At 32.6% G+C, this 15586-nt stretch overlaps 1 protein-coding gene across 6 annotated transcripts in view; it reads left to right on the top strand.

Annotated features, from left to right (window-relative positions):
- The window catches only part of LOC129786882 (voltage-dependent T-type calcium channel subunit alpha-1G), a 57638-nt gene that overhangs the window by 33869 nt on the left and 8183 nt on the right, over nt 1-15586 (top strand). For 4 of the 6 annotated variants that reach the window (XM_055822152.1, XM_055822137.1, XM_055822165.1 and 1 more), the window contains 8 exons: nt 734-1557; nt 2110-2313; nt 7670-7835; nt 10949-11104; nt 12057-12569; nt 13391-14316; nt 14389-14885; nt 15291-15517. In XM_055822152.1, coding sequence (XP_055678127.1) covers nt 734-1557; nt 2110-2313; nt 7670-7835; nt 10949-11104; nt 12057-12569; nt 13391-14316; nt 14389-14885; nt 15291-15517 — 3513 coding nt within the window. Of the gene's footprint in view, nt 1-733; nt 1558-2109; nt 2314-4432; nt 4548-7669; nt 7836-10948; nt 11105-12056; nt 12570-13390; nt 14317-14388; nt 14886-15290; nt 15518-15586 lie in introns of all 6 variants that reach the window. The other 2 variants (XM_055822173.1, XM_055822159.1) reach the window with 1 other exon arrangement.

The following is a 15586-nucleotide window of genomic DNA, read 5'->3' as shown; positions in this document are numbered from 1 at the left end:
ACGCAGCACTTTACCAACAAAAGTCTTCCATTTCTCCCCCTGAAAGGCACATTCAGTGGAGCTTTTTTGATTCTTTTCTGAGGGAGGGGAAAAGGAAATTGATTTAATTGTTCAATGCGTGGGAGTCCAATGTTCGTCTAATTGATTTTTTGTGTGTATATTTTTAAATCCTCCCACTACACGCTCCCGCACTTATCATACTTTGGAAAGCATTTGCAAGTGAAAATAAATCGAATGTTATTTTTTTTATTTTATTGTGGTTCTCTGCAGAGAAATTGCGATTGAAAATCAACAAAAATTTTATTAGAGTTTTTTTCCTAAAACTCTTTATTGCTTATTTTGGATTTACGACTAGAGAAAAATCTACAAAATAAATGCTTTAACAATACAATTAGTATTGTTTGTGTGGCTTAGAAAAGGTCATTTATACAAAAAAATATTTTTTGTATAAAGTTAAAGTTTAGAATTTAAAAAAAAAGGTAAATTTAATGATTTGTTATTGTCACGGAATTTATATTTGAATGGAAAATTGGGTGAAGTTTTTCTGATAAGAAGAAAAAACTTGATATTTTTCCATCACTGGAGAATCTCAAAGAATCGCTCTATCGAAGTGCTGAAAGAAAATATTTTCAAATTGAATTACATTTCATCGCATCTGAATCTCTCCCCCAAAGTTCTAGTCTGAAAAAAAAACTCTTCATTTTTTTTGCTTTATACATATATATTTTCACAGAGTGAAAGATCAAATTCGGGCTTTCTCAGTCCCCCAATTTCCACGAGGCGTCGCTCATCTGTGATGTTCAACGAATATGTAATACTGCACACACCCCCAACGGTCCCTGATGCGAATGTGGAGAAAAATGTGAGCGAGAAGATGACACAGGCGGGTGATGGGAGTATTTGGCAAGTGAATTTGCAAAATACCATCGGTAGTCACTCGCTGCAGACCGCCCTTGTGGATTGCTCAGACCTGAGTCTCAATGAAGCGATGACGTGTCAGGAATTGCTGGCATTCTCTGTGGCATTCTCAGCCGCCTTACCAACTGGTCATGGTACCCTTGAATCATTCTACACATCCCTCGCACGGAGTGAACCACGTACAGCCACCCCCGTAGCTGCCAATGATGCTGTTCCCCATCAAAATTCCACAGCACCCACCCAGGAGGACTTCTCGTGTTGCTACGAACACTACCAGAATGCCCTCCTTGAGGCGGAGAGTCAGCGGATAAAGCAAAAATCGCGCTTCACCCTCACCATTGTGACCATTTACAAAGTCGTGAGCAAAGTGTTTGGGTTCATTCAGAAGTACGTGAAGAGATTTGTGGAGCATAAGTATTTTCAGCAAGGCATCCTCCTGGCTATACTCATAAATACTCTCTCAATGGGTATTGAATACCACAATCAACCGTCTGAGCTCACAACCATCGTTGAGACGAGCAATATTGTTTTTTCTGCAATTTTTGCCCTTGAAATGCTACTGAAAATTATTGCCGAAGGACCTTTTCGCTACATTTCCAATGGTTTCAATGTTTTCGACGGCGTGATTGTTGTTCTCAGGTACGTGTTGTTTCCTGTAGTTCGTTTTTTTTCTCTCTCTTCCTAATCCATTTTTCCCCATTTTCACATCATTGACGCTCAAAGGATGTTTTACACACCGTGAGCTCGTTTGATAAAATCAATGGCACATGGGGAATGAGAGGAGGCAGCTCTCAGTTGTTGAATTACATACATTAGTCTGTTATGTGATATACATAGCAAAAGGGAGAAATATTCTCTGTGGTTAGTGTACGGCTCAGAACTTTTTTACTAGGCTGCTATACCTGCTATATAATTTTATAATGACTGAAATTCGAAATTCAGACAAAGAATATCTATTACCTATATATTTTTCTTTGTTTTAAACTCAAATTTTGGGACTATATGTACGTACTATGTACATAATATGTACATCGCATTAAGCGAATTATCCCCCCTTGTACAATTCACATGTATATTGTGCTCTTGCAATCTCATGTGATACCATAATACCCCATGTGTCTATATGTGTTACTAATTAATTCTTCGTGTTCTCAATTAATACCTGTTAATACATTTCCCCCCTGTATACAGTGTTGTGGAGCTTTGCCAACAATTTCTGGGCGAAAGAGAAGGAAATTCCGGGCTTAGTGTTCTCAGGACATTTCGATTGCTCCGCATACTGAAGCTTGTACGTTTCATGCCAAATTTGCGACGACAACTTCTTGTGATGCTACGAACAATGGACAATGTTGCCATCTTCTTTTCCCTCCTCATTCTATTTATTTTTATCTTCAGGTGAGTAATAAAAATGAAACATAATGTTTTCTCCTTAATTATCATGAAAATTTAAATTTTTTTCATTGATTTGAAAAAGTCTTTATTCAGGAAATTAAAATTTATTTCTTTTACATTTCTCCCTGATTTTCAAAAAAAAAATCCGAGTGGAATAAATTTTGAACAAATTGAAAGAAATCGCGACGATGAATTTGCCAAAAAAAAGATACGGTATTTAATTGGTTATTAATGAGGGAGGCGTTTAAATGAAGAATTATTAAAAAATATTTAATTTCTTTTTAATTTATTTTGTCAAAAAAACAAACCTCTTTAGAAATGATCATTAAGAACTTGTCTTTTTATTTCCATTTTTCTCTGTCTTTTACAACCCTAAGTTTATTCCCTCAAATGCTTGGTAATAGAAAAATCATCATACTCTCTATTAGAGATAATAAAATGCAGTATAAAGTACTTTTCTTTCCTCCCAATTGGTTTCCCCGTTTTACTTCCCTCAACTCTATCTCTCTTCTAGACTTTTGGCTCTAACACGGTTTTTGCCTTTCATCCCCCAAACCATGTAGAATATTCACTGAGAAAGAAAATAGAGATGTGTGTCCTTCCTTCCTTCTTATATCTCACTTTTTTTACTTTTATTTTTTTTTTCAATATAAAGTTGCTCTGTAGTGTAAAAGCAATCATCACTTTTTTTTTTAACAAGAAAAACCATAATGTTGTGGTAGAGAAAAGAAACTCACAAGAGTGAAAAGCGAGTGACAATGTCAGCTCTAATTGAAAAATTATTCCGGTAAAATGTAGAAATGTTTTTTTTTTGTATTGAAGAATTTTTCTTAAAGTCTGACATTGACTTTTTGCTATATATTCTTTATGTATATTTACATCATTCGCATATCTACTCCCAACCATGCTAAATATCCCTTTTTTAAACAACTCAATTAAAAATGAAAATTAAAGTGATTTAATTTTTTTAATGTATAATTAAAAATATAATTTTTCTGTGGTTTTTATGCCAATATTAAATCCCTATGGGGGTAATTAAAATGCTCGAATAATAAAAACATTGCAACTAAATTAAAATGTATCAATTAAAATGATTTTTCTCCCCAATTTTTAAAGCTACAAAGTTTTATGTCTTTTTTTATGTAAATTTCTTTCCCCAAAAAAAATCCAAAAAATTACACTGGTTGATAAGAAAATAGATCCATCAGCTTCTTTAAAAAAATTTATTCTCTCTTTATCTCTAAAAACTATGTTTGGATAAAAATAAATCGAGTCTTTAAAGTAAAAGGTTAAACAGATTTAACATTGCGGATCTATTTTCTTGCCTAATCAGTGTACGTATTTTAATTCTCGAGTTCTTTTTATACTCTCTCAGTGTGTGTTTCTTTGCGTAGTTTAGTATTTCTCTATTATATAGAGCTTAGTTGGACAGTGAGGAATTATATAAGAATCAGAATCCTCTCGGAATTAGAAGCCATTTCCGCTAAAACTTGAGATTCTTTCATCATTTCGTTTACGTATATAAATATTTGATGAATGAAGCAGGAAATTAAGTTTTGCCTGTTGGATTGATTGGCAATAAATCAATATACAACATTGAATTGCGTAATGCCCCGGGAATGGCTTCTAAGTCAGAAAGCTCATTGAAAGGTAAATTTTCTCTCAGAGTTATACATATACATAACATTATACCTACCTACCTAAGTATATATTATTTGGCAATCTCATCATGTCCATTCCCCTAAATTCAATTATATTGTATAACTCCTTCTACCCCTTTTAGAAATTCTTCTTGTAGTCAACAGGAATTTCAATGTGTCTCTCTCCCCATTTCATCACCTCATTCTATCTCTCTTATTTCATCATCACACGACTATATAAATTTTAGAAAAAAACATGACTTTTCCTTCTTGTAGTGTGATAAAAACTTCCATGCAGAATAACTTTATTTTAAATTTTAACTTTACATAAAAATAAAATATTAAAAGAAAATTGTAAAATAAGTTTGCTAAATCGTGTTTGATAAATCAAAGAGAAGATCTTTTTCCTTTTTTATCTTTTTTTTTTTGTTACAAAAAAATCATCATTTTATGTTATTATATATTTAAATTTACAAATATAGTATCCTCGGTATGAACCTTTTTGGATGCAAGTTCTGCGAGAATATTGATGGCGAGAGGCAATGCGATCGAAAAAACTTTGACAGCTTATTATGGGCTCTCGTTACAGTTTTTCAGGTAGTTTATATAATTCCAGATTTATCTGTTTTTTTTTTTTGAAATATGACATCCCCCATATTTGTAATCGTACATAAATTTAATGGGTTTCGTTAATTCTATGATGGAATTTTCTTAGATGCTAATATGCAAATATGAAGCCACATTGACAGCTGTCAATGTCAGTTTTTGACAGATAATTATTCTGTCAAACTGCCTTTAAAAATTGATAGTTAACATAAAACAATTAGATTAATCTTATAGGTTTTTTAATAGAAATTCTTATATAAATAAATCATTTGTAAAATCAATAAGAATCCAAAACTGACATTGATAGCTATCATTAAAATGTCAAAAACTTAAGCCAAAATTAATTTTTCAAAGAATCTCCTTTGAAAGTTTCATCATGGGCAAAAGAAATAATTATCCTTAAAAGCAAATTATCTATCTGTATATTTTCCCTTTTAACTATGTCTATGATAATTGACTGTTATGCAAGTTTCAATGTCTTTTACGCTAAATATATATATTTTTCCTTTTTAATATATTAATTTTTAAACATTTGAGCCCCTTCCTTGAATTTTTTGGTTGTTCTTTTTTTTCCAGTGTAACGAAATATTTCTAATTTATATATGAAACCCTTTCCTAAAGCAAGTGCCTATATTGTCCCCATAATTTATTTTTAGTAATAAGATATAAGCAGCTACTATGCAATAACTTCCTCTATCTCTCTATTTTTGAGATGACCTTGCGTTATGATGATTGAATTGAATTTTCAATAAAATAAAAGCGTTTATGCTGAAGAGCAAATTAATCAAAAAGAAATCGCTATGGTTCGAAAAATTATAGGAACGAAAGAAAGCTTATATATTTTTCCTGTTGAAATTAAAAGAAATTTTCAGTGAATTTGTTTGCTAGTTTTCATGAAAGTTTCAAAGATTTTTCTTTTTTTTCTTTTGAAATTAAGAGTTCTCGTAATCACCTGATTTTTTTTTTACAATTCACATCTGCATCGTGCTTTCCCTTTAAAAAGAATTAAACAAAAGAAATTATTTAATCAAAACTTCTAACTAGAATACACACACTGTCCTGTCTTATTGGAATGAAACTTTTAATATGAGAATTTTATATTTAATATTGTTCCACTTTAACTATTATTATATATCTTTAAAGAGCACAAAACTAACCAAATAACTCAATCAAATCATTCCTCAATATTAAATTTATTCACTGTTCTTTATATAAAGTCCTTAAACACTTAAGAATCAAAATTCTTTCGCTTTTTTCCCACCTTTGCATGAGGAGACAAAAAAAATTCAAATTGTGAGTTTTGTGAGGAAGTTTTTATGGAGCAACAGATTTGCGTGCAAAACGGTCATAAATTATTAATGATTATAAGCAAAAATGATAATAAAGCAAGAAAAGCCGTGAGAAAACTTAATGATTTAGTCCAACAAATCGGCTTAATGTTGTTCTTTTCTAAATTCTTGACTCCTCATGCGAAAAGAGAGTGAAAAAAGCGATTAAGAATGGGAAGAAAGGTAGGTGTCAACATTTCCGTAATTATTATGCATTTTCCTTTTAACGCAACACATATTATACATATAATTGTACATAAGTAATACAGAGCCTTGTAATTATTGTTAACACTTTCGCCTTCTTTTAACATCTAACATTGAAGTTAAATTAAAAATCAATCAAATATCCTCGAAATTTTGAGGAGAAATCAATAAAATGAGCATGCAATGTGTTCTAAAAGTTCTAAATTTAATAATACTACAATTTAGCATTTCACCACCAATGTAAATATACTTAACTATCACTAAAACACTAACTATTAACACTTTGTGTATATTTTCACGACATTTTCTTCCTCATTATTATATTATTTCTTATTTTATCTTTCATTTTTCTCTCTTTTATTTCCCTTATCTTTTTCAACAAAAACCCTTCTTATAATCCATTTTTTACAGTTTATTTGAAATTATTTATATTTTGTTTTTATTTTAATTATAAATATGTACAAAGATGTAAAAAAGAAGACTAAAAAGAAATATTTACTTCAAAATGAAATAACACACCAAAAAAGACCTTCCAATTAATACACCAATTAAAAACTCTCTCTTGAAGAAGAATATTTTTCCAAAATATCGATGGCATTTTATTTTAAACAATCCATATATAAACAAGATTATGTTTTATTTCTTTAGTGTCTTTATAGCTTGGATCAAATATAATCACAGAGACAGTGATTTATTTAATTTACATTCAAAAATTATTTCTTTCCTTATATTTTTGGCTTCCAATATGTGATTATATACAAAGAAAATGGTTTTAGAGGAAAATGAATGAGACATTTTTATTTTCTCTAGAATTACACCGTACATTTACATGACAAAAATAATCAATATCGTGATGAATTGATAAAAACCATTATTATTCCATGTTCCTTTTTGTTATTCCTTTTTTACGCCATAGAAAATTATTCGTTTGAATTTCTTGTATTTCTAGGAAGAGAAAACCTTTGAATGATTCATTAAAACGTTTCGAGAAATTGTCTTAAATTGGCCTTTTAATCTCTTAGTTATTACACGTCTCATTTGGAGAATTTTTTATGACTTTTTGATTGAAAATATTTTTTGTACCTTTGAAGAATATTGTTATGTAAATGAAAGAATGAAAAATATTTGAATTAGTCAGCTCTAAAAATTTATTTTGATAAGAAAATGTAGTAGGAGTACAAGAAATTTTTATTTTATTTATGAAATTTTACCAAAAAACACACAAAAAATAAAAGTTTCAAAAGAAATGGAACTAATTTATTTCTTTTTTTTAATTTTACGTAAAAAAAATCCTCAAGATTAGAATTTAAAAAAAAAATCGTAGAGCAAAGATAAAATTCTTCCTTAAATTCTTTAGTATAAAAAAAATACTTACATAACGAAGAGATTACATGCAAAATAAAATTATCTCTTCGTAAATTATATATATTTCCTTTTCCACTACATAATTTTGGAACATATTTAAATATATATTATATAAATTATCCTATATATATATTATATATAATTAATTTACAAATTATGCATAAGAAAAGAGAGAAAGAGCTGAAAACCAACCAAAAACTAATATTGTTGTTGTAGCATACTTGGTATGTACTTATTTGGGGGTAAGTTTTGTAAATTTATGGACGGTACTGGGCAAGAAAGGGAATGCACTTGTCCGGAGATTGTAAGCAAGCATCCGCTCTGTGAATGTGATCGCAAGCACTTTAACAACATACTGTGGGCGACTGTAACAGTTTTCCAAGTAAGCCAAACCACCTTCATATTTTATATACCTACATAAATAATGTATACCTACTTATATACATATATTGGTTTATTATAATATGATTTATTGTGTTGAATATTGCAGAGTGTGTTGAATAACATTAATATTCGTAATACATACATATTTTAAGGATATTATATATACACAAAATTCCACAAAACTAAACCACATACGAAAGCTCAAACTTATCTTGACCACTAAAGCACATTCCCCCGTAATGTGGTGACAAAAACTAAATATTGATTTACTGTACATTTACCACCTCATTCCATCAATTTATAATTTTGAAAATGGAATGAGATCTTCGGAAGATGAAGAGAGATTTGTCGAATTGTTGTTGTTAAGGAATGTGCTTTTTGCTGTACAATAGAGTGAGCTTTTCAAGACAACACAATTCACATTTTCTATGTAGCTTTATTTGTTTGGGGCTTCCCAATATAAATGGAGAAAGAAAAGACGTGACAAAATGAAACAAGTGGATTAAGGGAAAGAGTAATATGTGTACAATTTATATTTTTCACCACTTTGTACAAAACTAGTAAAAAAAAAAATACACAAAAATATCACACGAACTGACACAAACATTAAAATATAAGACAGATGGATAGATAAAAAAAGCTCTTATTGTTTCAAATACATTCTATATGTATACGATTATACATAACACAGAGAAACTATTATAAAATATGAATTGAGACAAAGATTCATCTCGCAAAAATGAACCACGAGCATGCAAAAAGTCTTACAGAACTAAGGCAAGTGGGCGATATACAATTTTGCTGCGTGTTTCTGTTTGTTAGAATAGAATTCTTTTTTTTATTACGGGTTCCATCAATTCAGATGATTTCCCCGAGAATAGAATTCTGATCACAGATTTTATTTCTGAATTCATGTTTTTTCCTTTTATTTAATTTTGCTAATTTTCCTAGAAAATGATTTAATTTTTCTTTATGCAAATTAATTGATTTTCTAAAGAGAAGCCTTTTCGGTCTTCAAATATTTGTTCTTCATCAGCTTGTAAAAAGAAAATCAATTTAAAGTAATTAAAGAAATTAGAAGGATCTTAATAAAATTAAAAATTTTAAAATCAAAGCAGAGTTTGTTGTATATCGTCCAACTGCCTTGGATCAATTCGCAAAGTGATAAAAACACAACATAAACAAGAGCGACGAAAAAAGCGAGACTTTTATAAGAACCCTTTTACATATTTTTTGTTACATAAAGCAAAGCGAATGAAAGTACTTTTTTTAGTGATAAGTGCCTGGTAGAATTTCTCTCAGCAAGAATACTTTGTAGTTTGTGCTATCGAAAGAGATTACCTTAAACTTTCATGCATCCATAGTGCCAGGGAATGTATAGGAAACTTTTTTTTGATATTGAAACTTCTCTTTTTAGCTGCATCTTCGCCTGAGAAGTTTGAATGTAAAAAAAAATAAATTTAGATATTTTGATATGAGCGATTCATTCTTTTCGTGCATCCACGTCTAAAAGCACTTTTTCATAAAAATAAAAAAAAAATATGCACATAAAACGTTCAGTGACCTATTCTTTTGAATTTTTTGAAAATATATTGGAAAAAAATTAATTCAATTGCTCTTTGTGAAAAGTGTGAGAGAAGTTGGTGCCGGAAAGAAGAAAGTTTTTGAACATGAAAAATGCATCGTGATGATTTGAAGAGGAAGCAAAAAAAAGCCATTTATGGAAGGAATTTTACGAGACATAGCGCATGTCATTGCTTGGCGATATTTCACTATAAAAATAAATAAAGTTTGTCATTCCATAGTTAGTGAAGCATAAAATAAAAATGCAATGAGATTTTCTTTATGCAGAAACTTGAAATTCATTTTTATTTCTTTATCTTTATCCATTATTTTATTACAATAATTATCATAACTTCCTTCCGTGGGTGCATTTTGTAATCCTCGCAGATTAAAAGAGATGAGAGGATTTAGTTAATAGTATCGCAGGTGTTAATATAAAAGCACATTTCGCAGGTTATATTGAAATATTAAAACACCATAATTTTGCAACTCCACGTGATGTTTTATAGTTTAAGATAAAAGCTTTTTGAAAAGAAAAAAGCAGCTAAAAGTAATTTTTTTTTCAAATAAAATTGAGCGCAAGGTCTTCTACTTTAGAGCTATAATACAGTAGAAAATTTAATACAAAACTAAATCTGTTTCATTCATATCATGGGATGGATATAAATTTAAAAAAAATGAAAAATATATTTTTTAAAATTATTTGTTGTCTATAAATAAATCTGTAAAGCTCCTTAAATGATTTTTAAAAGAAACCATCCATGAAAATGAATGAAAAGAGCTTCCCTAATATATTTTATTCTATTGGTAGATAGATGAATCTCTATCTTTAATTTTCCTTCAACAATATAATATTAGTTTCCTTAATATAAATTAACGACGAAGCAAGAGAAAATACATAAAATATTAGATAAGAGCCTAAGAATAAAAGTCTTAAAATTTTATTAACATTTTTGTGTATTTTTGCAGACATGACGCTAACATAAAAAATGCAAATCGTCAAATCAGTAATTTTTTTTTAGAAAAAAAAACCTTTTTTATCTATAAATTCTCTTCTCAATGGAATAAGAATTTTTTGTGTCTTGCTTTCAATCTTTATTCTGATAATTAATTATTTATCTTAAATATTTTTCTCATAATAATTCAAACTTTAAATGATATATGTGTCTCAATAGAGGACTGCCCATTTAACAAACTTTATACTATTTTTGCAAACAAGAAATTATGCTAATTCTCTCTGTAACGATGTCAATTATTACCTACTAAATGTTTATTAATATTCTCTTGTGTAATTTTCGTGTTTAATCTTTTTTGCGTGATACGGAAAGAAAGAAAATCTAATGTTTGTGTCAATAGAAAAAAAAAAGATTTATATTTTTAGGAAGGTAAAAAAAAAGAAAGATGGAAAGAGCAGAAAGAGCATGCTAACCGGTGTTTTTAGCACTTAGGGGTTGTGTCTTAGTTTCTAATATTAGTTTTGATGAGAAAAACAAAACAACTTGTTGTCTGGCTAATATTTTGATTATTTCCAACCCATCAAATATTCAGATATTGACACAAGAGGACTGGAATGTGGTTCTCTTTAACGGCATGGAAAAGACAAGCCACTGGGCAGCGCTATATTTCGTGGCCCTAATGACCTTTGGCAACTACGTCCTTTTCAATCTACTTGTTGCTATCCTCGTGGAAGGATTCAGTTCAGAGGTAAGAGAGGATAATTACGATGTTATTGGTCATTTTCTCATTCACACCATTCACAGCGAAAACTTAATGGATTTTTAAGTGAAATTGAAAATTTTATGCACTGATACCTTATTTCAACAGTTTAACTTCAATATGTTTTACTTTGGGCTCTTTTGGGTGACTTGCAAGGCAGCAATAATTTTTATGATGATGTACAATCATTGGAAGTTAATTTTATATATTTTTTCTTTAAGTTTTCTGTAACTTCAAGAGGTGAAATAGAAAATTTCTAACAAATTTTATACTACAAAATTCACCAAAATAATACTCTTCAATGTTGTACATCATTGCAGTAAAATCTTCTCCCCCAACGTTAGCCCCATTGTCCTTAATCCCAAGAAACTTTCGCAGAATTCTAATTTATTGAAAATTAAATGGTCTCTATAATCATTGATTTGGGGTATTTCCACTTGTTGATCTAGAGAAATTGTAATGCTAATGAGAAACCAGGAAGAGGGTGCGAGATATTTTCAATTTTTCCTCTGCATCAGATTAATGAAATTTTCTCTTTGTGAAAAGTGTGTCGATATATCAATTTCATTTACATAACTCATATCAAGAATTTCATTTGGTATATAATAAAGAAGAAAATCTGGCGTGTCTCTGCTATTTCCTACGAAAGAGACAATTCAATTATTACAAAGTGCCCCAAAATACTTCCCATAATCTCCTTTACCTTCTTTTCCACTTCTTCCCCCCGTATACTTGCGCCAAATCAACTCAATAAGCTGTCGAAAATGAAATCCTCCTGGGCTTCTTTCCTGCTGCGTGTTGTTCCCTTTTCACCGAATACGAAGAATGATTTGAGGGGTGGTGGATGATATGGGAAATACGCGTACAGGAGGGATGTTGCCGCGAAAAATCCAATTAAGTGAAATTGAATATAATATCCCTGTCTTGTTTTTCCCCATAGCGCAATGAACGTCGCGAACGGGAACAGCGTGAGCTCGTGAAGAAATTGCGCGAAGAGAATCTGTCTGAGAATATTAATGACATCTACGATGATATTCGGAGTTTCTCAGAGTCAACAACAACAAGCGACAGCTACCAGGAGATGAAGAATAAATGGCACAGTGCGGAGGAGTTGCGGAAAAATCGTGATGGGGTGCCGGAGCCAAAATGCAACATCCAAAAACAAAAGCTGTTGCAGCCCAAAATTGACTATTCAAGTGATTCTCTGGCCAAAGGACCCATGGGGCCGGGGAGGCAATTTGAACGGGATGCCGTCAGCAATTCCTCATTCCGTGTGAAACCCAACAAGAGTCACTGTGAAGTGCTGAAGCTCGATTGTATTAAATTGAGTGAGCCACCAACCATCACAACGACCGCAGCCACTCCGCAGGATTCACCAAATACCACAACGGAGACGGGTAGTAGCTACAAGCCGTGGGATGATCCCAATTTTGATTGTGCAGACAAACAGTCGGTGAGTGTGGATTTTCCTTCTTTTATTTTTTTTTTAATTTTTCTTTTGAGTAAAAATAAAAGAAAAAAATGCTGAATAATGTCGATGGCATTTCCATTCAATTATGCTAATGTTGACCGACAAAAATTCATCCAAATCATCTCACAAATCTCTCTGGAGTCTGAGAATTTATTGCACCAGCTAAACTATTTGAAGATCCTAATTTGGCTCCTGTATGGATGAATTGAATTTGGATTTTTCTTTTGCCTTAAAAATCAATCGTGCAAACTTTTTGCATTTCTTGCGAATTTTTCTCATCACTGGAGCAGTTCCAATTTATTTTGTTAATTTGAAACTTTCATTTGAAAATTTGGCTCTTTCAAAGATTTTCTTTTTAAGCATCCTATTGATATTTCTCTCTTAATCTTTAATTAAAACATTTTCAATTTATAAAATTTATTTGTTTAATAGAAAAACTTTAGTATTTTCTCAATTGCAATTGAATTTTATTTCTATATAGTAATGATAATAATAAGAATCCTTTCTCATCATTTTCAATACTATTTTATCAACAACTTCTTCTCTCTGAGAAAGTTGTGAAAGTTTTATTGCAACTTATTTGAAAAGTTTATTTAAAATTAGTTGAACAAATTGAAATTATGCTTCAATGAATTGTGAATTTGGGTATATATTAGTGCAACAGGAAAGTTGTTGCATTAAGCAATTGGGATTTTATCGAGAGCAGAGAGAGAGAGAGAGGAGCTTTATCGAGCACCCGTATAATGTGGTGAAAAGTTCCTCTTTTCAGGAATGACTAAATGCCTTTTGCTATTGACACACAGAGTCAGCAGAGTATTCCGTCGCTGTTGCAGCCACCATCCCTCCTGGGATCTCTCAAGCTGCTGGATGAGAAAGTTTGCCCCGAGCACGCGGGATCTTCTTCCATTTCGCAAACGGACCTAAAGTCAAAGATCCCAAAGGGGTTAAATTGCGAGAGCACATCAGATATATCCCAATCACAGGCGGATGAGGTGAAGTCAAGTGGTGCGGAGGCACAGCAGGAGGGTGGTGGTGGTACAACATTCCAACGTGGATCGAGCTTTAAGAGATTCAACAGGAGCAGCTCGAAGCGGAAGAAGACAAAGACACGGAGTGAGAGTGAATCGGGGGATGTGGTGCTAAATAATGGGCATCAATTGGCAGCCTCGAGTGCCACATTGGCCACAAAGCAGAACAATGTGGCCGCACAGATGCGCCGGTCGCATCCGGGCCTCCAGGCTGCCCATAGGATACAGAATGACACAAAGGACACATCGGGTTCCAACAATCGCCTCAGCCCGCAGAATAGCATACGCCGCCCCTCAGTCTCATCCCTCAGACGTGCCTCGTGTATCTACAACAATGCCCATCTCTATCACAATGTCGGTCGCAGAGCGTCCAGCATTAAGAACTACCCGAGCCCCAATAATCGCCGTCGTATGTCTTCCATTGAGCACGCCTATGAGAAAGTGTCCAACATCAATATTTACAATTTTGAGAATCAACAGAGGCTCGATGATCCACGTACATCAAAGATTAATCTCGAAATCCTCCAGAAATCCATCTCAAACATTCACATTCCCGCCAATCAGGAGAGTCTCTCTGGTCAGCAGATTGTCCATGAGGAGCACAGGCCTAGGCTGAAGCGCATCATTGAGCATTTTAGCTCACGGAACTTTACCGAGGAGAGAGATGATTTTTCCCTGTATATTTTCCCACCGGAAAACAAGTTAGTATCCCATTGGTAGCACAACATTCAGCCAGGTTAATGACTTTTTTTTTACCCTTCATCTCTTGGCAGATTTCGTATCATTTGCTCGTGGTTTGTAAACCAAAAATGGTTCGATAATGTAATTCTGCTCTTCATTGCCCTAAATTGCATCACCCTGGCCATGGAGCGCCCCAATATTCCGCCCACAAGTACCGAAAGGATCTTCCTGGCCACAGCAAATTACATCTTTACAGTTGTCTTCACCACGGAGATGTTCATAAAAGTTGTGGCAGCAGGAATGTTCTACGGGCATGATGCCTACTTCACATCCGGATGGAACATCATGGATGGCTCATTGGTCATCATCTCCATCGTTGATCTCCTCATGTCTCTTGTGAGTGAATCCAGTCCGAGAATTTTTGGGATTCTCCGGGTATTTCGTCTTTTACGCTCTCTGCGTCCACTGCGGGTGATTAATCGTGCACCTGGACTAAAGTTGGTTGTTCAAACACTCCTCTCATCGCTACGCCCCATCGGGAATATTCTCCTTATTTGTGTTACATTCTTCGTGATCTTTGGAATTCTGGGTAAGTTTCCAATTAATTTTTTTTTCAAGTTAAACTAACTTGAGAAGCATTACCGAAGATTAGATGAAAATATGATGTTTTACCGAAACATTAAAGAGATCAATCTGTGTCTAAACTTCCACCAATTAACTCCTTTAATTAACATTTTAATTATTGGGAGTGAAATTTACCTAAAAGTCTTCCTTCGGCAATTTATAATTCCAATAAATTAACAAACCAATTTTCCTGAAAATAATTACCAGCAATTTGAGAGATAAATTTGTGCGATACAATGGGGGGTGAATTTTGCTCCTTAAATTGATTGAATATTCAGCCCAATTAGTGCGGGGGTGCTTCTCAATTGCACTTCAAAATCAAATGGGGTGTGTAAATTGTGTGTGTGTCTGTCTATTCTATCTCACGCAGGAGTCCAATTGTTCAAGGGGACCTTCTACTATTGCGAAGGGGAGCACATAAAAGGTGTCAAGAACAAGACGGATTGTCTGTCGAATCCCAATAACGTGTGGATCAACAGGAAGTACAATTTTGATGATTTGGGCAAGGCACTGATGTCACTATTTGTCTTATCCTCACGAGATGGATGGGTCAACATCATGTACACTGGACTGGATGCTGTGGGAGTCGATCAGCAGGTTTTCCATCTCTAATGATGATTAATTGACTCATCCCTTAACAAATAATTCCCGCATTTTCACACTCAT

The sequence above is a fragment of the Lutzomyia longipalpis genome, chromosome 1, assembly GCF_024334085.1.
Source record: "Lutzomyia longipalpis isolate SR_M1_2022 chromosome 1, ASM2433408v1".
NCBI lineage: Eukaryota > Metazoa > Arthropoda > Insecta > Diptera > Psychodidae > Lutzomyia > Lutzomyia longipalpis.
The sequence above is the reverse complement of the archived record's forward strand: the minus strand, read 5'-3'. Positions and strand labels throughout refer to the sequence as shown.